The following is a 23,326-nucleotide window of genomic DNA, read 5'->3' on the forward strand; positions in this document are numbered from 1 at the left end:
GAAAATAAACTATTCATTTCGTAAAACGTCCTTAAGTAATCTCTCGAGACTCTGCTTTACACATCTCGTCAGTAAAGTTAACAGCTTTGATTCGGAAACGCATCTCTTCTCTTCCCCGAATATGGCTCCGCCGGCAGCAGGTGAAACAGCGGCCGTTGTGGGCGGTGATGCTCAGCCGCAGCAGCAGCAACGACAAGCAGGTGGTGGATTTGGGCAGACGATAACGGGAATCATTCGAATCGCCGTCTTCTGCTACTTCGCTTCGAAGTTCTTCTCGCCGAAACAAAAACCTGTGGATCCTTCTAAGCCTCCGCCTCGTCTCATGTCCAATCTCTTTCAGAAAGGCGAGCCCTTGGTAATTGGGTCTCTTCAAGTCGATTGCTTTCTCTCTATCTCGCTCGCCTTAGGTCTAAAGTGTTTGTTTTTGACAATAGGATATGTGGTTTTATCTATCGGAGAATGATAAATTCAATGACTTTGGGAACGATGGTGCGCTTGTTTGGCACGAGACGAACATTCCTTATGCTGTGTGGAAGCCTGAGAGCACTAGGACCTTGTCAATGAAGTATTATCCATCCGAGGTAATAGATATATTTGTGTTTCTTCATATGCTGTGTCAGTTGTGTTGATTGGGTGTTTTGTGATTGCAGGCACTGAAGAATAATGGAAGTCTTTATGCCCATGTCTTCTTTGCTCGATCTGGTTTTCCTATTGATCCTAACGATCCTGAGTATCAGCCTCTTAATTGCTTTGGCAGGACACATCGTAAGACTGAACGGTCCTTTTTTTTTAACAGGAGTTGATAGTTAGATTCATGTAGTCGCAAAGTTGGACGAACTTTTTTTTTTTAAACTGTTTTCAGCTGTTGCGACTTACTTGCCAAAGCGGAAAGCAGATAAGAAGAAGAGTCTTTTGGGAAATCCTAAAGACTCTGCTGATTCCAGTGCAGAAGTTGAGGTGTGCTTATGGTTTTTATATGTTATTTTGGCATGTAATTAGCCTGTGTTATGGCAACAGATTCTTGTGAACTAACGACAGAAAGTAGGCTTCGCAGGAGGTTAATGGTCGTGACTCGGAACTTAAGGATGAGGGCCCTGTGGAATGGATATCCTACTGGAAACCTAATGTCACCATTAACCTAGTCGATGACTTTACTCGGTAAGTAGTTCCTTCTGGTTATTGGTAGATGAATAATCGATTTATGGCATGCTTTCTTTTCCTTTGAGCTCACTTCTTTCGATGAATTTCATAAGACTTTTGCTAATTGTCTTCAATTTACTTACAGCTATCCACAGCACGGTGTACCACCAAACATTGCTCCTTGTATCCTTCCGTTTCTTTTGGCACATTATTACTTAAAGTTTTTAGACAAGTCTCTATGCACTTGTTTCATCTTCCATGCCATTTTCTTTTTTTGCATTCCTTAACTTTATTGGCAGACATACAAGTAGAACCTGCTACAGTAAACTACTACCCTATAGTTTTCTTCAACGAGTTTTGGCTGCTAAGGGACAAGCTGATTGCAATCAACGAGACAGTCTCAGAGCTGCCACTTAACATTGAAGTAAGCCCCATAAGCATGACAAAGTGGCAGCTATTTGAGCAGATTGAACAGTCTTTCCAGGTTCATCGTAGCTACGGAAGCATGCTTGATGGTGAATCTGACGAACTAAAGGTAGGTAGATTCTGTTCCCTTATGCTCAGTTAGCTTCATGTCTTATTATATATACTTAGATTTGAGTGTGATATACTTGCAGAGGGTGTTTTTGGAAGGCAACCCTTATCTGTTGGGCATCACAATGTGTGTTTCGATGCTGCATTCTGTGTTTGACTTCCTTGCATTCAAAAACGGTAAACGCTTATTGGTATATCCTAAAAATGCTTATTGGTATTAGCTTATCTAATGTGTCTGTTGCTTTTCCTGCAGATATCCAGTTTTGGAACAAGAACAAATCTATGGAAGGACTGTCTGCAAAGTCTGTTGTACTCAACTTCATCTGTCAGTTCATCATCTTCCTCTACCTGCTTGACAACGACACTTCATGGATGATACTGGCTAGTTCTGGAGTTGGCGTCTGCATTGAGTTCTGGAAAATAGGGAAAGCCATGCGCATAGAGGTACATCAATGACATTTCATGAATATTCTGAGCTTTTGCTTTGCCTTTATATAAAAACTCTTGACAAATGTTCAACTTCACAGGTTGATAGAAGTGGAATGATTCCAAGATTGAGGTTCCACGATCGTGAATCCTATGCGAGAAACAAAACCAAGGAGTATGATGATATGGCCATTAAATTCTTATCCTATGTGCTGCTCCTCCTTGTCGCTGGATTCGCCATATATTCACTAGCCTACGAACGCCACAAGAGCTGGTACTCATGGATACTATCTTCACTAACGAGCTGCGTCTACATGTTTGGTATAAAAGTTCCCAAAATTCTCTTAAACTATCTCAAAACTGTCATGTGAATGATTTCCTTTGAGCGGGAATCAATGTGTTTTTGTTTTGTTTTGTATTTGCAGGTTTTATAATGATGTGTCCTCAATTGTTCATCAACTATAAGCTAAAGTCAGTAGCGCATCTACCATGGAGGCAGATGACTTATAAGTTCCTCAACACCATCATCGACGATCTCTTTGCCTTTGTCATCAAAATGCCAATGCTGCACCGTCTCTCTGTCTTCCGAGATGGTAAATAATAGGATTCGGTCTTTCTCTGAGATTGTTGTTGATTCATGCCTCTTTAGATTGTTTTGGAAGTGACAAAAAATGATAATATGATCTAAATCTGGTGTTGTCTTTGTTTTGTTGCAGATGTAATTTTCTTGATATACTTGTACCAGAGATGGGTTTATCCTGTGGACAAAACACGTGTCAACGAGTTTGGTTTTGGAGGTGAGGATGATTCTGCGGATCCGAAGAAGATCACTGACCAAGAAGATGACAAGAAAACAAACTAAAAATAAGCTTTTATTTTTATTTTTCCAAATCAGTTTTAATTTCTTTGTTCTGCCTTAGAAGTTTTGTTTTAGGATATATAAAAGATAAAATTTTATCTTAAAAGATCTTTAATCATATGACTTTATAGTGACCATCATACATTTATCAGCACATGACAATATGTCATCTCCAAATAAAGAGTGTGGATACAATAATCATAACAAGGTTTCTTCTCCATAGTGAAAATGCAACATTGATCCAGATTTTTAATGTAACACAAATGAATGCAACAACATATATTTTCACTGTTATATTATCCATTTGGAGGTGAGGCTGATTCTGCAGATCCGAAGAAGATCATATGATATTAGGATAGATTTTTGATAAATGTTACTGATCAGCTGAGTCTTTGTTTACATTAACAAGGTTAGCCAATCTAAAGAATGATCACCATTTTATATGTGATTGTTGTTCATGGTTCCTAGAATGTGACTAGCATTAAGACAAATTGTAACCAACTTCAATGATATTTAAATGATAATAACCATACACGATTTAAGTTGCATCTAAATATTGGCATATAGCCGCCGAGAAAGAAAAAGCTCAGCTGAATTGGATGTCACACTTTGATGAAGCTTTGGGGAGAGTCAGTAGATTAGCTCGCAAGAACTCAATCTGGTTGTCTTTGTCCGAGTTAACACCAACTTTAACAGTTTCAAGACATTCCAACTTACCTAAGAAATGCATCATCTGGTTCAGCTCTTCAAAAGAACCTCCATACTCTGAAATCTCTAGCACCTTCACTTGACATGTCCATAAACAACTTATTGTCTTCTCCTCCTCCTCCAAAATCTTCCTCTGCTTCTTAGGGATGCAAGCACATGCATCTCCGCATCTATTTGTTATTCTGTGCACAAGACCCTGAAACCAGAGACCAGTTTGTTATGTGTAATGATGGGCAACCCACACTAGAAACAAACAAACAAACAAATAAAAAGAGAAAACTGATAATTACCTTGATGACTAAAGTGTGTAGATTTGGACAACTATTGAGCAGAAGTGGCATTACTTGCCAACCTTTTTCCTTGTCACTCTCGATCGATAAATTAAGGAGGTTGTTGAACATTGGCATGGATTCACAGCAGAAATAAAAAGCCTGGTATAATAAGCTAATCATCAACAAACCAAGATACAATAGAAAAACAGAAGATTAGAAGAAAAAGAAGAAAAAAAAAACTGACCTCAAGAGAATCAGGAGACAAGTGAAGGGTTGTAATATTGCGTATACCCGCAACTAGGTGTTAAACATCACCAATTATAGCTACCTTATGTTTATCATCATCATCATCATCATCATCATCATCATCATCATCATCATAATCATAATCATAATCATAAGTTGACTCCCATAACCTCAGATCCAGTCTGACTTGGACAAGCGAATCCAAATCAACAAACGAATGATTCTTGGATACATAACAAGAATAGTCCAGTTGCACAAGATTGGGTGCTCTCAAATAAGTTCCTTCGGGGTGATCACATTTTGGAAGATTGACAAAAACCACAAGCCGCTTGATAGTTTCGCTTTCCACGTGCTCACCACAACATGACGGATTCAAAGGATCAGCAGCATCACTTATGAACAAGTCTTCCAGCACAGGGCAGCCATCTATGAGCCGACAATAGTCTGGATGATCAATGGCTGGAAATGATAACATAGAAAGTGATTTGAGCGCTGGAAGAAAAACACGCTCAAGGACTCGAATATGATGGTCACCGGATAGTGTGAGCTTAACCAATGTCTTGCACGTAAACAACTCTTGCATTATATCAATACCACAACAAGTGTCAGCGTGCAAGTGTAGTTCCAATAAACCCCGCTCCATAGCAGTCCAAATGCAACCGTCCAAACAAAGTTTCACATGATCATAATTGCACGCTGCCGCGTGACAGCGACTGACATAATATACATGTCCGAGAGACAGAGATAATTTTTTGATGATAGGAGAATTGTTTAAAGTCTTGACCACGAAATCTAAGAAGCGATGTGCTGCACCACATGTTGCGACAGTGGTAGTGGTGGGATACATAACCATCGAATCATCAAAACACAGGCTGTCTACAAGACACAGCAGATTCTTCCACCTCTTGGACAGGATCGATGTAGAAGCAGCCTCTTTTGTCGGAACCAAAGACAGGATTTTGCCTAGAAGCTCATCTGGCAAACTACTTATCAAGTCTCTAGAAAAAGTTTTCATACTAACCTATCCGTACCTTCAAAATCGAAAGACGAAGCCAGAGGGAAACGAGGAAGAACCAAAAAGCTTCTAGAGAGAGAGCCCTAACCTTCTTCTTCCTTTTTTAATATAAATTTACCAAAATTTACCAAAGTTTAATGTAATTTTTTTTTTTTAAGTTTAATGTAAATTATTATTTCCTTTTTGTTAATTTGAGTTTAATTATGATATCCTTCAAATAATATCATTGAAAAACATGAAATATTAGGGGAAAGGGAATATACAAAAGAAAAAAAAAACTAAAAGTTAATGTGAACTATTATTTTAAGTTTTTCACTCCAACCCAAGCCTGGACGAGCCTTGAAGATACATCCCCGGGTGAGGGAAACTCGCGTGTCCGTGTTTAGACGAGAGTACACAACAGGTTTGTTGGTTCCTTTAACAAACTAAAGATCCGACACATCAACCCACCCGCCACCGCTATGCTGAGAGTCTGAGAGAAGAACATCTGAGTAAGCTCACCGTTGAAGTTGCTTATCCGGAAGGTAAAATGTTCCCAGTCACCAACGTGTTCACCGATACGGTGAGGAGACCGATCTTGAGCGTGGCGGGACCGTTAAAGGGACAGAAGATCCACATAACAACGTCAGTGAAGATCCCACCGAGTGCTGGTTTCACGTGGACGTAAAGCTCTGAGCTCTCTATGTTCCCTTTTTTTAGATTGTTTGTAGCTTCCTCGTCTTCTTGAGGGAGATCGGTTCGCCTTGCGGTTTACCAAACAGGTACAATAAGGCTCCGTTTTTAAAAGAACCATGGCACGGAGGAAGGTAAGTAAGTCTCTTCATCTTCAGGGTGGAAGTAGGCCGTTGCTCCATAATGTTGAATAAGTGCATGGACTTACTCACTCAGCTTTATCCACAACGGTTGTTGGGACCTCGTGGCATGAATAATTAAAAAATCACAACATGGCATAGAATAAGCATCTTCATTGTGCTACATTAATTAACAATACAAGTCTTTTTCAGTGGTCTTACATTGTTGCTTTAATTATTGAAAGTCACATAAACCTACCTTCTTGCAAAACAATATTGATTTTAATTTAGCCTTAATAGTCTACAGATTTTTTTTCTTCATTACCATTAATGTTTTTAGTGGAGATGCTTTAATTAGAGGTCAAGAGACAGTTCATCTCAAGTCCTGACATAAATTTGCCATAACGACTCTATCTTAGTGTTCTTATGTGATAATAGAATATGTCGATTATATTAGGTTAAAATCTTGTATTCCTGCACTTCAACTAATGATAATTGATGTTGAGTAAAAAGAAAATATAGTAACCATCATACATTATCAGCACATGACAATAGTTCATCTACAAATAAAGAGTTGGGATACAGTAATCATATCAAGGGTTCTCCTCCATAGTTAAAAGGCAACGTTGATCCAGACTTTTAGAGTAACACTAATGAATGCAACAACATATATTTTCAATATTACATTGTCCATTTACAGTTCCCATTGAGGTACAGAACTCAATGCATTTCATCATTCCTTGCCGACATGGGCCTGAGTCGAAACATTGAGTAAATTTTTCTCCAGACCCTAAACAAACCAAAAAGTATACATTTAGAACAATTCACAATGGTAGATCACCAAGAAAAACAGATATAATTAATTCTTACAAGGCATGAGCTCCAGACTTTGACGACACTGAACATAGGAGATACCCAACATAATGGTTAGAGCAAACACCATCAAAATTCTCTTAGTGAATTCCATTATATTATTGTGTAAAGAATGTTCAGAATCAAATAACATCATACTCTATTTATAGATTAGTTATTTAACTGTGTTATAACTGTATAGTTGTTTTCTTGCTAAAGAATCAAGCGTATATATTTTTTCCAGTTTTGAATTTTCTCAACTTACTCAAAGTCCAAACAGTTTTAGGACAGGTACATGTCACATCTTATGAGGATTAGTATGATATATAAATATACCATTAAAAATGGTGCAAAAGAATAATATTAGGGAGATAATTTTAGAAAAAAGCTGGAGATAATAATCTTAAAAGGGATATAATACTGAGAAGATTATATAACATTGATTAGATCCTTATCCAATTTATAATGATAATAATAATTTTTGAATACCATAAATAAAGAATGGGATCCCAATAAAGAATTCAAAAATTTGTTAAAACATGTTCACTACATGGGCTGTAGTTTTAAGCCTTTTATGAGCCCAATACATTACATCAGCTTTTATACGATAGAACCCATATTAGTCCAACAGTAATTACGCGGGAAGTGTAAGCGCGTGGGAATGAATCAGATCAAACAACTCCACGCGCAGTGTCTCAAAACTGGCCTAGACGAAACCAAAGATCTCTTACAACGATTGCTTCGTGTTCCTAATCTTGTCTACGCCAGAAAACTGTTCGACCATCACCAAACTCCTTGTATCTTCCTCTACAACAAGCTGATTCAAGCTTACTCCGTCCACGACCAGCCCCATGAATCCATCTCCCTCTTCAACCTCCTCTCCTTCGATGGCCTCCGACCAAATCACCACACTTTCAATTTCGTCTTCGCCGCTTCTAGCTCGATCTCGTCGGTTCGAACATTGCGAGTGCTTCATTCGCAGTTTATTAGATCTGGGTTCGAGTCTGATTCATTCTGCTGCACTGCTTTAATCACTGGATATGCAAAGGTGGGAGCTTTGTGTTGTGCGCGCAGGGTGTTCGACGAAATGCCTAACCGAGATGTACCTGTGTGGAACGCGATGATCACGGTTTACAAAAGCCAAGGTGATATGAAGGCGGCGATGGAGCTGTTTGATTCGGTGCCTTGTAAGAACGTGATCTCGTGGACAAGTGTTATCTCTGGGTTTTGTCAGAATGGGAATTACTCAAAAGCTTTAACGATGTTTTTGTGTATGGAGAAAGATAAATCTGTGAAACCGAATCATATTACTGTGACTAGTGTTCTCCCCGCTTGTGCGAATCTAGGAGCGTTGGAGATTGGGAGAAGGTTAGAGAGATACGCTAGAGAGAACGGGTTCTTTGATAACATTTACGTTAGTAATGCTACACTAGAGATGTACTCAAAATGTGGGATGATAGATGTAGCTAAACGGATATTCGATGAATTGGGGAAGCAGAGAAATTTGTGCTCGTGGAACTCCATGATCAGTAGTCTAGCTACTCACGGGAAACACGACCAAGCTTTAGAGCTTTATGCTCAAATGTTGGTGAGCATTTTCTTCTTGTCGTTGCATTACAAGCAGGTTGATATCCCTTGGTTTTTAAAAAGTTTTAACGTTACGATTCTCTGTTGCTACTTTAGCGAGAAGGAGGGAAACCTGATGCAGTGACGTTTGTTGGGTTGCTGCTAGCTTGTGTTCATGGTGGGATGGTGGCAAAGGGCAAAGAATTGTTCAAGTCCATGGAGGAAGTTCACAAGATTTCCCCAAAGCTAGAGCACTACGGATGCATGATCGATCTCTTGGGGCGTGTTGGGAAGCTTCAAGAAGCCTATGATCTCATCAGAACAATGCCGATGAAGCCAGATGCTGTCGTTTGGGGAACCCTTTTGGGCGCTTGTAGCTTCCATGGCAATGTTGAGATTGCAGAGATAGCAAGCGAGGCATTGTTCAAGCTTGAACCTTCCAATCCAGGTAACTGTGTGATCATGTCGAATATCTACGCCGCGAATGAGAGGTGGGATGGGGTTTTGAAGATGAGGAAGATGATGAAGAAGGAAACGATGACTAAGGCTGCTGGATATAGCTATCTTGTGGAAGTAGGAGTTGAAGTTCATAACTTTACTGTGCAAGATAAATCACACCCAAGATCTTATGAGATCTATCAGGTTCTTGATGAGATCACCAGGAGAATAAAGCCAGACAAGAGTTGCTTTGACTCAAAAACAATGACCGAATCTGTTGAACTAATGTGATTTACTGACTTTGGTGTTTTCATATTCTTTATTCAATTTCATATCAAACTTTATGGTTTCACAGAGGTTAAAACCATATAAAGATTAATATCTTTCTTATTCGATCTCGTAAAAATCCCACAAGTAATAAAAAAAACTCGCTCAAGGAATATTAACTAAATCCTTTACACAGCTTTCTTACACCTAAACAGAGAGCACTATCATAACAAAGGTACTTTCGACGTTACCTATGAGCAGTTGGTGTCCTCGGCATGGTGTACGGCATCTGAGCCATGTTCATAGGTGCACCAGGAACCACTGATCCAGGGACTGGAGCAGAATGGACTCCATAAGCCATGTGAGGCGGAGCTGGGAGGTTCACAGGTGTTCCAACTGCTGAGACCAATGGTCCACTTACTGGTTGACCTATGGTGGGTGTTCCATACATAGGAGGTCCAGGTGTTGGTTGGGAGGCGGGTTGCTTGGCTGATTTGTTTCCTCCTCCAACAACAGCAGCAGAACCGGTGTTGTTGGTGTTGTTGTTCTGATTCTGACCAGTGATCGGTCCTTGTGGCGTTGAGACATCTGCGTCGCCAACACTAGTAATGTCGTGAATGCTTGATCGTCTTCTGTCTTTGTTCATTGAGTTTAGACGAATGAAGTACTTTTGAGCATGGCTCGCTACTTGGGTCGGTGTTCTTGTTACCACAAAGTTACGAGAAATGCTACGCCAATCTCCTTTCCCGTACTTATCCAAACCAAGAAGAAATAACCTGCAACACAGAAGAGACATCCCATTAGTTCATCACAATAATTCAAAGTTCTACGCTTATCTACCCTTTAACAAAAACATTAGCAATTTCAAGAGTGTAAAGTGAAGACTAAAACATTAAAGTAAGATGTTCTTGTCCCCTTCTAAAAGGAAAGTGGGGTTCTCCAATAACGGAGGTGGACCGGGTAACTATCCTTTTTTCTCAAGGTTTCAGAATATGATAAACAGCATCTAGCTTCAACAAGTAGTGGAAAAGATTAGTCAAAATGGTCCCAGGGGTTAGATAGCATCTCCCCATCATCTCTAACATGGTGGATGTAATGATATAGCAGTTAAGACATAGGAGGTAATGAGAATTTATGAGGACAGCTTTCTCTGTCCCATGCCAAGTTAATACTTTCACTGATATCAGAGCCTTAGAAACTTTTACAAAATCATAAGAAGCATCCTCTAGAGTTAGTCCCCCTAGAAACTAAAATCAATACTTTTACTTCCACAATAAGTGAGACCAAGAACCTAAGCGTTCCTGTTAAGGTCTTGCGCTTCTAAGCACAATATGACTTCAAAACCTCTAATTTGCTACAGATTCACAAGAAAGTTAACATCCAACGATGCCTAGATTTGTCATTGATCTTAATCGAAAGAACACTAAAGGAATGAAACGAATCACAAACAGCATAAAGATTTACCTGTGCTCATCCTCAGACCAGGCAATACCCTTTCGTCGTTCTTGATCAGCCTTCGCTTTGCTTCCCTGGTCATGACTGTTACCTCCTCTCTTACTGCTTCCACCATCGTCACCAGCATCGTCAAGAGGAGAACGGTAAGAAGGAAGAGGGACACATCCTGACTCAATCCTATCAACATCCTCAACTAAAAGCTCGTAATGCTCTTTAATCTGGTCAACACTTTTCCCTGGAACATCAGCAGCAATCTTCTCCCATTTTTCCTCGGATTCATCTGTATGATTAGCAAGAGCTCTCTCGAAGGCAATATCATCTTCCCTACTCCACGCAGAACCATCACTAACTTCTTCCACAGTCATTTTTTCTAAATCTAATCAGACTAGGATTCCAAACAGACTATCAGCAAAGTTCGAATCTTGTAGCGTTCCACAAGCTAGAGATCCACAGAAACACACTAATAACTCGGATAAACTAAAGAGAGAGAGAATCTCGGAGAAGACGAATCGAAAAGGGAATCTCTTTTCTACTGAATCGAATTCCCCGAAAATAAGGGCGATAAACCCTTCAAGAGGATATCTTTGGCGTATCTTACTGATGAGCTAAGAAAAGCAAAGAAGAGAGAGGGGTTTATCTGATTCTTAAGAAGCACAACGAAGAAGTATACGCGAGGCAAATCAAAATGGAAATGAAAGAAAAATTAGGGGTTTATTAGGGATTGCCACAACAAGTTGAAGGAGAGAGGAGGAGAGAGAGAGGTCAAAACACCATTGTTAAAAGGGAAGGAGACAGTGATGATAAACCATTAAGCGCCCACACCATTGATAGCTACAGTTTTTTCTCACAGCTCAGTTTCTCTGTTTATATACTTTTTTTACAATTTTCTTACTTTTTTTTTATTTTTCTCTCATGTTTGCTCAAAAAAAAATATTGGGCTTATTTATTAAATAACCAAAAAAATAAGGGAAATTAGATTTTGAGAGAGAGAGAGTAGAGAGAGAGATAGGAAGAGAAAGTAAGAGAGAGAGAGAGGTTGTTTTTAGTTAGTTAATGAATTTTGGTTTTTGTTGTGTATAGTGGATGCAATTTCTCAAAAATATTTCTCTCATATCAGATTTTTTTTCTAATTTTTCTTTTGATGGTAATTATGTTGATTGCTAAGTGGATTAAGGATATACAAGTAATTTTTTTAACCAGATTATAACAAGTAATTTTAATAGTGGACCATGGTAAATTAATATATTAGATTTTTCCTCTATTTTGTTTTCCCACTTTCATAATGCTATAGCATGTGCCAAGATATATTTTTGGGTGACATTTGGGGTCCTAGTCAATCATTGATGAATAATAATTATTTGTACTGTCATGTTACTTTTTATCATTTAGACAATTAAAAATTACAAAACTATATGAAAAATTGTTCAAACTAATTTATTAGTATTAGTTTAGAGTATATTTCTGTGTTTAAAAATAAATGGAAGCCTCTTCAAAACACTTTAGATGACACTTTCCAATATAAGAACATGTAAGTTGCCTACGAAATACACTATCCAGTTTATGCAACATGTGATTTAGTGCCTAGTCAGTGTGCAACAAAGCTTTTACAAATACTGTACTCAGTTCACTTGATATGTATAGATTTACTTTCCCAACACCTCGATCTCGTAATGTTATTGATTAGGAAAGAACTTGAAAAATGAAAATAAACTGCAGAAGTGGACAAAGAAGTTAGAAGAAGATGGTGACGTACGTCTTATCCATAAACATCCACCAACCAGACCGGTCCCCTACCATACTTGTCCCACCAATTCACAGGTCTCTCTAACATTTATCTTTTCCTCTTTTTGATGTGAACATATATGAGAATAGTCACACCTAGATTAAGATTCTACCAGTTGCGACTAATCACAATGATACAGATCAACTATGGGTATCATTGTATCATTCATTACCCTATAGATATTTTCCACAACAAGCCAAAAAGAACCAGTGATTATAAACTTATTTGGAGTGTAATGAACGGTATAAAAACCCCATTATCCTTTATTTTAAATATGAAAAGGTTTTGTTTGGTTCGTTGTTCCCAAAATGTGTTCTCAGTAGTCATGAGAAAACAAACAAACATTGAAAGAAAGTAGAATAAGCAAAAGAGCAAACAGAGCTCTTTCTGATACAGTTTCGAATAAAGTTCAACATGAACATTTCAACAAATGCAAAACCTTCTTCTCCTTCTGAAGTAGCTTTGCATCCCCAAAACCCTAAGTGTGCTTCAGATTTTATTTCCATCGATAATAATAGCAAATACCCTGCAAAAAAAAGGCATAGATTATGAAGGACCAAAGAAACTATAGAGCCTCCAACTCTACCTTTTCATCAAACAATCAACTAGATCTTTGCATTTTAAGTTTGCAACAGGAAATTAAAAGAGTTCAAGGATGGGAGATGCTAACCTGTCGTTAACAAGGGTTTTAAGCAGCAGCCTGTAGCAACTCCCTTTCAGCGCGTTCCCTGATCCTTCTCTCAAGCTCCGGCCTAAAGTGCCTTATCAGACCTTGGACGGGCCATGCAGCTGCATCACCCAATGCACAGATTGTGTGTCCTTCGATCTGCTTAGTTACCTCGTGAAGCATATCAATCTCCTCCAGCTTTGCATTGCCAACTTTCATCCTCTCCATGATCATCCAGAGCCACCCTGTTCCCTCTCTGCAAGGAGTGCACTGCCCACAGCTTTCATGCTTGTAGAAGTAAGAGAGCCTCGCAATTGCATCCACAACGTCGGTCGATTTATCCATCACAATGACCGCTGCAGTTCCTAGCCCTGATTGGACAGCCTTGAGCGCATCGAAATCCATCAGCACATCCTCGCATATGTTCTTAGGAATCAAAGGAACAGAGGAACCTCCAGGAATGATAGCAAGCAGGTTGTCCCATCCACCCCTGACACCTCCACAATGCCTCTCAATCAGTTCCTTGAGAGGGATACTCATCTCCTCTTCAACGGTACATGGCTTGTTCACATGTCCCGATATACAAAACAGCTTCGTCCCAGAGTTATTCTTCCTACCAAAACTCGAAAACCACTCAGGTCCACGCCTTAAAATGGTAGGAGAAACAGCCACCGTTTCCACATTGGTAACAGTTGTGGGACAACCGTACAAACCAGCATTAGCAGGGAACGGAGGCTTCAACCTAGGCTTTCCTTGCTTCCCTTCGAGGCTTTCAAGAAGCGCAGTCTCTTCACCACAAATGTACGCACCAGCTCCAAAGTGGATGTAAACATCAAAGTCATACCCAGAACCACAAGCATTCTTCCCCAAGAGACCAGCTGCATATGCCTCTCTCCTGGCCTTCTCTAGATTCAAACGTTCATTCACATACTCACCCCTGATGTAAATATAAGCTGCACTAGCTCTCATACCAACACCAGCAATCAAACACCCTTCCAACAGCTTGTGAGGGTCGTGACGCATGATCTCCCTATCTTTACAAGTCCCAGGCTCACTCTCATCAGCATTAACAACCAAATAAGAAGGACGCCCATCAGAGACTTTAGGCATAAAGGACCACTTAAGACCAGAAGGGAAACCAGCACCACCACGTCCACGAAGACCAGACTTCTTCATCTCATTAACAATCCAATCAGTACCCTTGAGCACCAAATCCTTGGTCCTATGCCAATCGCCTCTCTTCATCGCCCCCTTGAGAAACGGGTCGTGCAGACCGTAGAGGTTGGTAAAAATCCGATCTTCATCCTTGAGACCACCGAAATGAGTCTTCTCCGGAGGCGGAGGAGGTGGAGGTGGCTGTGGAGTGGTGGAAGTGGACGCAGCTTGGGTGCTGAATGATCTCAAAGCTGGAGCCAATCTGTTACTCTCCTTCCAAACTGATACCGCCCTCTGCAAACCAAGAATCCCCCTCACAGGTGCCTGTCATCAAACGCATATAACACATAGAGGTTACATATAAAATGTGAACATTGAAAAAAGAATCTATATTTCAATATCAAACCAAACCAAAAGGAAGTGAATCAACCCAATCTCGAAGAACAACGAGCAGATCAAAATCAAATCCCAAACAATCACAACTCGCTAGATCTATATGAAAGTAAAGGTCGCATTTTGAAACCATTAAGCTGAAATTCGAAATAAATGCAACACAAAACAAGTCTTAGATTCCAAAAGCTCTATGATTTGCGATCGAGATAAAAAGATGCAAAACCTAGAAAATGAAAAGGAAGATGATAGAAACTGATTGCTTACCATGGATACGAAAATTTTCCGCGAAGAAATCGGGGAGAGAGAGAGAGAGGACTTAGCCTTTGTTCTCTATAATCGAGAAGGGAGGAGATGTAGAGGAGGAAGAAGGTGAAGCGTGGACGCACTGAGTTTTATGCCCACCTGAGAACGACGAACTCCAAATTAACTGTTTGGTTCAGATTAGTCCGCGTCTACTATTTCTAATGGGCCTCTATTGGGCCAGACCTAACTAAATAAACAGGCCCGTTATGCTTTTAGAAAGCGGTTTAAATATAACTAAGACGCTCAACCGTCTCACGCCGGCGACGCAATCAGAGGCGGTGGTTCGAAAAGCTCGTATCTTCGATTCTAGGGTTTCGATTCTCTCGGAGACTGCTTGAGTTTCACGTCTTTGCTGGTGAGCTCCACGTATATCTATTACTCCAATCGTGTGATATTTCAAGATCATGGTTTATGAAAAATCTCTTTTTTGGTTTTGAATTCGTGTTACCAGTTATGAACATAAGGGATTGTGAGTTTGGTGACAATCTGATTTGTTAACCCTAAAATTAAAGCTGCTAATTTTCATTCCAAGTTTGTGTTTTTTTCTGAAGGTTTGATTCATATTGTACTTTTGCAGCTACATTTATTCATTTGATGCATAGACTACAATCATACAACGAATAAGCAGAATGTGCATTCATTCAATGTAGGTGGTCGAGCTCTATGGGTGAGTCTGCTGGATCGAGCAGCTCATGGGCTGCAATCAATTCGTCCAACATTGGTTTTCAGGTAATCTTTGTTGAGCTGTGTTCTGTCTGAGATGTTAATGTTTGGTGCTAATAGTCCGAAATTGGAATATGCAGCTCCTAAAGAAGCAAGGGTGGAAGGAAGGCACTGGTCTTGGAGTCGCTGAACAGGTAAAAACTCATATCTGCTTGGACTTGCATATAGTAATGCAGAGTCTTTCACTCACCACCTAGTAGGAGGAATGTTAAGACTTCTCAGTTGTTTCCAGTGTTATGTATTAGGTTTTATTTTGAAATGCTTGCCATATTGTGTACAATCTAGCTGTGTCGACTCTTTACTCTTTATGTATTAAGTTTTTTCTGCGGCCACCAACAAAAGATACACTGAAGTTGTAACAAGAAAAACTGATGTTTTAAGTTATTATACAATCACACTAAGTACTAAGCTTATATTAACTTGCTTTCCGAGTCTTAGGTGTCTTGGTTGATTTACTCATACGTTGTTGTTGATAATTAATCAAGTTCGTTATGTTCTAGTTTCTGTATTGAAGTATTCATGTCTTTCTGAAACATTTGGTGTCCTTCCAAACAGGGTATATTGGTGCCAGTCCAAGCAGAGCTGAAAAATAACAAACGAGGAATTGGAGCTGTAGCTGAAAAACCAACCAAGAGAAAAGCCGTGAAAGCCAGTACAGATTCTGGAAAGGTATGTTTTTAAAAACCAACAAGTAGAAGCTGATTGTTTCCAGTGCACATGCCTCTTCTGTTTGTCTATTAAGGCATATATCTTATCTTCTTCTTTTTTTCTTACTATACAAATTTCAGGAGGAAGAAGTCTCTAAGCAATCCAAGAAACTTTCAAAGAAAATGCGAAAGTTGATGGAGCACGAAAAACAGTTACAGGAGAAGGAATTCGAACGAGCCTTCTTCAGGGAGTTCTGGCCTGATAATGTATAAGATTGATACCCAAAAATTGTATATGCTAGTTTTAGAACTCAGCGTTCGAGTCATTGTCCCTTAATCTACTCTCGAGTTCAACTGCTCACAAACAAAACCCAAAAACTATTTTTTAACATTTATAATATGACGCAGTAAAAGAGAATGACATTATGTAGACAAAAGCTAATGGTTTCTTTGTAAAATTCCATTTTATATGTTCATGCAATGTGCTTTGCATTGGCTTACTAAGCATCCAAGGCTATTCTATCTGAATACTGAACAAATATTGGAAAGTTTATCTGAATCTTCATGAAAATAGTTGAAGACAGTGGTTAATAAAAGTCTCCAGAGACGAGTAAAAGACACCACTCTTTTGTCTGCTGAAAATTCACAGTTACCGTGGTAGTAAAAGTAATTTTCTTTTCGTTGGGTGATTTAAAATTAGAATTGTACCGGGTAAAACTAAATGGGCCGAAGCCCAATAAAACAGTGTTACAAACCATGCTTCGTCACCTAACTCTCTTACCTTCGGCGTATAGAACTCGATAAGCCGCTTCCGTACAGCTCCGCCGCATCACCCAATGGCGTCTCTTCTCCTACCTTCATCTCAACTTCTTCTCCGGACACAAACTCAACACAATACTCAACCATCACTTCTCCCTCGCCCCTCCCCTAAAACACCATTTCTCGTCTCCTTACCTTCACTCCGTCCCTCGAGACTCAATCACCTCTCGACCACCGCCTCAGCGTCGAAGAAGCCATCAGAGATGGAGAACAAAAAACAGAAGAGCTCGAGCGAGGCGGAGGAAGAAGTGGAAGAAGAGGAAGTAGAGGAGGATATGCTGTGGATTCAAGAGAAGGCGCTCGACCTAGTCGAGTTCACTGGCTCGGTGACTCAAGCGATTCCAGGTCCCCGAGTTGGTAGCAGCAAGCTGCCGTGGATGCTCGCCGTCCCGTTAGCTTACGCCGGCGTCACGTTCGTAACCGCCTTCGTCAAGACCGTTAAGAAGTTCTCTTCTCCTAAAGCACAGCGCAAGAAACTGGTCTCTCTCACTCTGTTTCACTCTCTCTTATGATCCTTTACTAGTTGAAACCAAGAACTGATGATTGAAAGAGAGTGTTTTTGAATCTCTTCAGGTGAATCAGAACGCTATGCTTTGTAGATCTATAGATGAGCTGTTACAGAAAGAAGGCACAGTGAATAGCTCTGAGCTTAAGGCAATTGAAGAAAAGGTGTGAACTTTATGCTTCTTCATCTTTTGTAATCATTCAAAGTCCAGAACTTTAACATGAGAATGATGTTTTGTTTTTTGTCTACATTCAGACAGGGTTTAACATGATGGAGATATTGAGGAAGTACATTCGCTATGCGTTGAATGAGAAGCCGTTTAACCCTGACCTTGTTGCGAGTCTCATTCATCTCAGGAGAGCTTCTGGTTTGGATGATTCTCAGATTCCTGAGGTTTTGAATGAGATCTCCCGTCGTATTGTTAAAGAAAAAGGTATGGTAACAGCATGCTTCTCTTTATGGTTCTCCATTTGTTAGAGTCTTCTTCATTGCTCTTGTATTTTGCAGGTCCTGTTGTGATGAATATGCAAGGGTTTACAGAAAAGGGGTTCAAGAGAAAACTAGCCGTGCAGGCGCTTTTTGGAAAAATCTACTATCTTTCCGAGGTAATGTATTTGTAAAGAGAATCTGTTTACTCTCTTCCAACATATATGATGATCTGATCATGAAAGCAACAAATGAGCGTACAATATTTTGTCTGTGTAATAGATTTTCTAACTGTGTTCTCTTTTCAAACAGCTTCCTGACTTTTGCTCAAAAGACAACTCCTTGATTGTCAAGGAAATATTCGGAGTTACAGAGTAAGTTAACTCTCAAATTCAAGCTTTTCAAAAAGTAATAATAAAATCTTATGCTTATGCAATGTTCCTTTACTTACTCGTTCTCTATGACAAATTGCAGCGAAGACGCAGAGAAGCTGCGGATACACGCCCTTGCTGAAGCTGGAGACATAGACTCACTTGAGAAAATGGTTGAATTCGAGAAAGCGGCTGATTCTTCGTCGGATATAGAAGATACAAATGAAGAAGACGACACTACTACTACTACTACTACCCCTTAAGATATCTGTTAAAAAACAACTTCAATACTAGAGGTTTTTCCAAGTTTTTTTTTCCATTCTGCTATTTGAGTTAATCAGAAGTTGTTTATAGCAGAGAGACAGTTTGAATCACCAACCAAATAAACTGTCTTTTGGTTTATGAGACGGCTTGTGTAATAGAAATTCCAAAATGCAGCACACAGATACTAGTGATGGCTTATATTAATTGAAAAATTGTATTTGCCATGTAGAACCTCATACAGATATTATGAAATATTCTTTATATAAGCTCGTATACGCTCAGAGGTTATACATACATAAAGCCAATGTACAAGAACTCTCGCATCCGCATATGGCTTCCGAAAATATCTTGAAATGAAACATCCTCGGGAGAAACGTGTATCTGATAACATTGAGGTTACAGATTTCTGAATTGATTTTGCAGTTTCCCACCAATAAAAGCTTCATCACACTGCTTCCTTGAGATTGAATATTCTGACAATTTCCCTGGCGTGATCGTGTTCGTGGACCTCAACTAGTATTCTCTTTAGCCTGCGGGCAAGACCAGTGGTTTCAGCGTCGTCCAGTCCCGAGGCAAGCCTTTTCTCCAGAATTTTCCTAAGTGTCAGAATACAGTCCACTAGAGGTTGCAACGGCCGACTGCACAATCAAATCAAACGTTTTAGTATATGTTTTAGCTTGACTAATACTCCCAAAGTGCCTAGACTTTGCAAGATCAAGTATGTAATGTACACATTTACTCCTGATTCGATAGCTTAATTTTCATGCAGACGGATTGTAACAATAATGGGGAACGAGATGCAACGTCATAAGATGTGAATACAATGATGTTTCACTAATATGAACCATGAGAACTGCAATGTGTGAGAAAGTAAACTTGTAATTCGTCTCTTGAAAGAAGTCATTATTACCTGTGAGTTCTTGTGACGCTTTGTCCTGTCCATACTCCAGACAAAGAAGCAACGATCTTTTCAGTTCTTGTCATAGCATCATGTATATTTGATGCAATGCTTCTGACATGAGGTAGGACTTTTCCAAACAAAAGCTCACTCAGAGCCAAGTTCTCCAACACTGGAAGCGCCAGGATGTCTTTCCACATGCATATATTTTTCATAAGACGGACTGATGTCCCAAACCTATATGCTGCAACTTGTGGAGCATTTGGTACAGCCTTCAATATCAGAGGATCCCATGTCGGAACCTGGAGAACAAAGAAAGGATCATAAGATATTATCGGTCCAGTATACACATAGCAGACTTAACGAGATTTTATAAGGAAAATAGTAAGAGATGTAACAAATTTCAAATTCATACCGCAATAGCTGCTATGGCTTCAACAAGACGAGAACGAATAGCAGAAAATAGTTCTGCTAGGGCCTCGCTTGAAGCGGGAACATAATTTGTCACCAAGGTTGTAGCAGCAACAGCATTTTTTGTCTCCCGGGTGCTAAGTATATCCCAACAACGAACTATCTGATGGTGCAATTTAGGAATCGCAACTTTTTCCACTAGCTCAGGGACAAGGTTGGCATCAGTATCATCGGGTGCAAAATCATCACCATCTTCTGGCTTTCCATAATCAAATAATAAGCCATGCCTGCAGACATAGATCATGAGTCAGATTACTTCCACAAATCCGAGGTAAACAATGGGTTTACTAACTTTCTTCACACGCTAAGAAACTAATGCAGTAATGCCTACTGGTGAATTTAAGCAAGGTATGTTTTGTGTATGAAATCTTGGACAATATGAAAAGTTGGAAATCATGAATAAGTTACCATTCCATGTCAAAGAAATCCACGTCTTGATGAAGAGGATCCCATTTCAAGAGCTCCAATCTAACATAGGGTGAAAAGATGGAAGGTACGGTCAAAGACATGTAAGCATCCCGATAAGTAGATGAATAGTCTCGCTTCCACTTCTCAAATCTCGCCTTCACCATTGAAAGCTGGGAAAACTCCTCAGATGCATCACTGAAGACCTTATCAGCACACAAAAGTATCTTATCTCTGATTTCCTTGTATGCTGAAGTCTCGCTGTCACTCTCATCAGTGCTTGATTCCCCTTCTATTTTCAAAGAAGATCCATCAATCTCCATGGCTGATGCACGCTTATTTTCAAATCGAGCTCGCCTTTTCTGCCGTGCTGCAGCCCTTCTTTCCGCTTCCCTGCGCTTCTGCATGTTTTCGTCCCTGCCCAATTCATCAAGCTTAACTGGTTGAATCTGCTGTCTTATAGAAGCAGCGGCAGCAAGGGCAGCATTTGTGGCAGCAGCAATCACTGAAGTACTGCTTCCTTGTTTGTTTAAAACTGCCATAGCTGCTTTCACGGAGGCCCCAAGCTCTACCATCTCGTCATTGTTATCGGCAATTCTTCTTTCTAGTATAGCTGACGCATGTTTTTCATTAAGGTCCTTCATCTGATCTTCAATTTCTTCAATGAAGGAACCCTTTTCCTGCGAAAGAAAATTTGAAGCAGAAATTAGGAGCAATCCAGTAGCAGTATTTATCATAGCTAAATTTTTATACTGGTGGAAATGAAAGCACCAATGCAAATATGTTAGGGGTATACGCTGTCCAGTGAATCCATACACCTCTGTATATGAAAGACATTGTGTTGTATGCAACGAAATAAAACGAAGAAACAGTGCTGTTTTCAATATAAAAGAAATCGTTTGCTTTCATTAAGATCGAATCATACTGCAAGTGTCAAAGAAGATGTACGCCAAGAGTACCTAGCTAATTAGATGGAAATATGGTTTCGACTCATTTTTCAATGTTCTGTTGGAGATCAAAGATCAAACAGAGAAATGCGGCATAGTATCTGCTATTAATTACTTTTATTTTTCCCTGGAGACATGATCTTATGCAGTCAAATGAGATGAAAGGAAGATACATGAAAGCAGTTGCTAATGGTCTATCAAAAGTAAAAGAGACAACCCTGCAACATAAGAAATATGTATACAGCCAACTACATGCACAACATTATATGAAAGCGTACCTGCATGAAGTCGCAGATAACAGAAATGAAGTCTCTGAGTTTTTGCATGAAGACATACTTGTCTCCAGCTGCAGATAGAGAACTTTCAAGATCTGTGATACTCATCAACGAAGCAGTCAAATTCTCATCTGTCTTGGTAAGCGAGGTTACGGTTTTTGCATGAGATTCCTGGCAAATAATTAAAAACAAATGCAGTTCATCAGAAACCAAATTCAGTATCAAATCAATCTCCTAACTAGTCAATAGCAACGAAATAATACGAAAACCTCTACGTTGAGCTATGTTTAAAAGCTCAAAGTCAGCTAATAATCAACTAGAATAACACTCTACGGTGACATTAGACAAATCCTAAGAGAAGGCGGTGGATTAATAATTAAAAAGCCAACTTCAAAGAGCAATACCTTAAGCTTCTTAACATTGTCTTGCAATGCCTTCTTGGCAAGCTCAGCTTGTTGTGCCATTGGTAATGTATCAACACTAGTAGCTGGACCAATGGTAGGGGGCACATTGGCATGATAAGCATACATCTGCGGTGGTTGTTGTGGCAGTGCCTTCTGTTGTGGATGCAAAGGCATTCCATTGCTACTTGCAATCCTGTTAGAACCTTCATCCATTCTTTTACCAATACCCTTCTTAAACTGCTCCTCCTCCCACAATTTCTCCTCTTCATCCTCATCCTCATATACACTATCCGTCATGGAATCATTAGCTGTAAACACAGCTTTCCCATTACCTTTCTGCGACACGACGAAACCTCCTTGAAAGTCCGCATCCTCGTCGCTAACCACTTCAGCAGCGGAACGACTCGTGGTACTACAATCCAGCGATATAAAATCAGGCGCCGGTGTTGAACGTGGCTGCCTCGCCTTCTCCCTCTTGGCTCTAGCTTCAATCACCGCCTGTTCGAAGAACGCATCATCAGCTTCCCCTTCCTCATCGAAGTCCAAATCCGAAACCTGCCTAACCACATCCGTCAAGCTCTGCTTCTCCTGCTGCTGCTGAGGTTTGATTAAGCCCTTGAGCACTACCTTCGGCTCGGAACTTGCTGCACTAGGGCGAGAATACGGAAGCGTCCGCGTGTTCCTTTGGAGCTCGAGGAGTGCCTCTTTCGTATAAGCGCCCGCTTGGGGAAGCACGTTGGAAGGAGGAGCCACGGCGGAGGAAGTGGAAGAGGATGAGGAACGATGCTCCACGGTGGAAGAGTTAAGTCTGTGAGCAGATCCCGAACCGCTGAGACGCGAAGAAGATTTGCTTCGATCTCTGGCGTTCTTAGGCTTTACGGTTACACGTGGAGGTGCATCTTCTTCCTCCTCGTCATCGGCGAAACTGAGTAGCTTCTTCTTCGGCTCCGAGGCTGGGAGTTTTTTAGGCTTTGACGAGGAAGGAGCTGGAGACGGTTTCGGCGCGGTGGTTGGATCTTTAACGTCGTTTTCATCGCCGTCGTCGTCCCCTCGCCGCCGGAAATTTCTAGCACGGTTACTTCCCATTCTCTCTCTCTCTCTCTCTCTCTCTCTCTAGCAATTAGGGATTTTGCAGCTAGGGATCGAAATTTTTGAATATAATCGTTTGTTTTTGTGATCCTTGTAGACTATATTATATGAAAAAAAAAAAAAATATATATATATATATATAGGAAATATTCTTAAGAAAACGAAAGTATATTATAATATATGATCCAAATGGCATGTTTCAAAATATAATA

At 40.0% G+C, this 23,326-nt stretch overlaps 8 protein-coding genes and 1 pseudogene across 11 annotated transcripts; 4 read left to right on the forward strand and 5 right to left on the reverse strand.

The window, feature by feature from the left end:
- The first annotated feature begins 13 nt into the window (after nucleotides 1-13).
- On the forward strand, nucleotides 14-3,113 carry LOC103847159 (cleft lip and palate transmembrane protein 1 homolog). 2 transcript variants are annotated; one of them, XM_009124211.3, is made up of 12 exons: nucleotides 14-355; nucleotides 435-581; nucleotides 651-765; nucleotides 863-957; nucleotides 1,055-1,158; nucleotides 1,286-1,323; nucleotides 1,440-1,675; nucleotides 1,758-1,851; nucleotides 1,928-2,118; nucleotides 2,202-2,421; nucleotides 2,526-2,693; nucleotides 2,817-3,058. In XM_009124211.3, exons 1-12 carry the CDS (start codon nucleotides 122-124, stop codon nucleotides 2,960-2,962), a joined length of 1,788 nt encoding a protein of 595 aa, XP_009122459.1. In that variant the 5' UTR covers nucleotides 14-121; the 3' UTR covers nucleotides 2,963-3,058. The 2 variants fall into 2 exon arrangements, with proteins under 2 accessions (XP_009122459.1, XP_009122457.1); XM_009124209.3 differs by having other exon boundaries at nucleotides 26-355; nucleotides 1,046-1,158; nucleotides 2,817-3,113.
- A 236-nt stretch (nucleotides 3,114-3,349) lies between these two features.
- On the reverse strand, nucleotides 3,350-5,284 carry LOC103847162 (annotated as a pseudogene).
- Nucleotides 5,285-6,497: 1,213 nt separating this feature from the next.
- Nucleotides 6,498-7,049, reverse strand: LOC103847163 (defensin-like protein 109). The gene is made up of 2 exons (XM_018655515.2): nucleotides 6,862-7,049; nucleotides 6,498-6,781 (listed from the first exon to the last, which is right to left on the reverse strand). Exons 1-2 carry the CDS (start codon nucleotides 6,998-7,000, stop codon nucleotides 6,642-6,644), a joined length of 279 nt encoding a protein of 92 aa, XP_018511031.1. The 5' UTR covers nucleotides 7,001-7,049; the 3' UTR covers nucleotides 6,498-6,641.
- A 417-nt stretch (nucleotides 7,050-7,466) lies between these two features.
- On the forward strand, nucleotides 7,467-9,237 carry LOC103847165 (pentatricopeptide repeat-containing protein At5g08510). The gene is made up of 2 exons (XM_009124215.3): nucleotides 7,467-8,431; nucleotides 8,527-9,237. The coding sequence occupies exons 1-2, from the start codon at nucleotides 7,505-7,507 to the stop codon at nucleotides 9,136-9,138; spliced, it is 1,539 nt and encodes a 512-aa protein (XP_009122463.1). The 5' UTR covers nucleotides 7,467-7,504; the 3' UTR covers nucleotides 9,139-9,237.
- On the reverse strand, nucleotides 9,180-11,481 carry LOC103847164 (transcription factor SRM1). Its single transcript, XM_009124213.3, has 2 exons — nucleotides 10,579-11,481; nucleotides 9,180-9,890 (listed from the first exon to the last, which is right to left on the reverse strand). Exons 1-2 carry the CDS (start codon nucleotides 10,932-10,934, stop codon nucleotides 9,362-9,364), a joined length of 885 nt encoding a protein of 294 aa, XP_009122461.1. The 5' UTR covers nucleotides 10,935-11,481; the 3' UTR covers nucleotides 9,180-9,361.
- Nucleotides 11,482-12,588: 1,107 nt separating this feature from the next.
- LOC103847166 (NADH dehydrogenase [ubiquinone] flavoprotein 1, mitochondrial) lies at nucleotides 12,589-15,025 on the reverse strand. Its single transcript, XM_009124216.2, has 3 exons — nucleotides 14,832-15,025; nucleotides 13,023-14,498; nucleotides 12,589-12,878 (listed from the first exon to the last, which is right to left on the reverse strand). The coding sequence occupies exons 1-2, from the start codon at nucleotides 14,832-14,834 to the stop codon at nucleotides 13,041-13,043; spliced, it is 1,461 nt and encodes a 486-aa protein (XP_009122464.1). The 5' UTR covers nucleotides 14,835-15,025; the 3' UTR covers nucleotides 12,589-12,878; nucleotides 13,023-13,040.
- Nucleotides 15,026-15,103: 78 nt separating this feature from the next.
- On the forward strand, nucleotides 15,104-16,677 carry LOC103847167 (G-patch domain-containing protein C1486.03). Of its 3 annotated transcripts, XM_033281601.1 has the most exons (6): nucleotides 15,208-15,225; nucleotides 15,322-15,421; nucleotides 15,521-15,599; nucleotides 15,674-15,727; nucleotides 16,149-16,263; nucleotides 16,380-16,677. In XM_033281601.1, the coding sequence occupies exons 3-6, from the start codon at nucleotides 15,534-15,536 to the stop codon at nucleotides 16,511-16,513; spliced, it is 369 nt and encodes a 122-aa protein (XP_033137492.1). In that variant the 5' UTR covers nucleotides 15,208-15,225; nucleotides 15,322-15,421; nucleotides 15,521-15,533; the 3' UTR covers nucleotides 16,514-16,677. The 3 variants fall into 3 exon arrangements, with proteins under 3 accessions (XP_009122466.1, XP_009122465.1, XP_033137492.1); XM_009124218.3 differs by lacking the exon at nucleotides 15,322-15,421 and having other exon boundaries at nucleotides 15,104-15,225; nucleotides 16,149-16,262; nucleotides 16,382-16,677; XM_009124217.3 differs by lacking the exon at nucleotides 15,322-15,421 and having other exon boundaries at nucleotides 15,118-15,225; nucleotides 15,448-15,599; nucleotides 16,149-16,262; nucleotides 16,382-16,677.
- A 325-nt stretch (nucleotides 16,678-17,002) lies between these two features.
- LOC103847168 lies at nucleotides 17,003-18,672 on the forward strand. The gene is made up of 6 exons (XM_009124220.3): nucleotides 17,003-17,538; nucleotides 17,633-17,728; nucleotides 17,820-17,997; nucleotides 18,072-18,169; nucleotides 18,303-18,364; nucleotides 18,465-18,672. Exons 1-6 carry the CDS (start codon nucleotides 17,077-17,079, stop codon nucleotides 18,622-18,624), a joined length of 1,056 nt encoding a protein of 351 aa, XP_009122468.1. The 5' UTR covers nucleotides 17,003-17,076; the 3' UTR covers nucleotides 18,625-18,672.
- A 125-nt stretch (nucleotides 18,673-18,797) lies between these two features.
- On the reverse strand, nucleotides 18,798-23,213 carry LOC103847169 (transcriptional repressor ILP1). Its single transcript, XM_009124221.3, has 6 exons — nucleotides 22,026-23,213; nucleotides 21,625-21,792; nucleotides 20,403-21,079; nucleotides 19,939-20,221; nucleotides 19,536-19,825; nucleotides 18,798-19,263 (listed from the first exon to the last, which is right to left on the reverse strand). The coding sequence occupies exons 1-6, from the start codon at nucleotides 23,109-23,111 to the stop codon at nucleotides 19,071-19,073; spliced, it is 2,697 nt and encodes an 898-aa protein (XP_009122469.1). The 5' UTR covers nucleotides 23,112-23,213; the 3' UTR covers nucleotides 18,798-19,070.
- Between the last annotated feature and the right edge of the window lie 113 nt (nucleotides 23,214-23,326).

The sequence above is a fragment of the Brassica rapa genome, chromosome A10 (assembly GCF_000309985.2).
Source record: "Brassica rapa cultivar Chiifu-401-42 chromosome A10, CAAS_Brap_v3.01, whole genome shotgun sequence".
In the NCBI taxonomy this organism is placed as follows: Eukaryota; Viridiplantae; Streptophyta; class Magnoliopsida; order Brassicales; family Brassicaceae; genus Brassica; species Brassica rapa.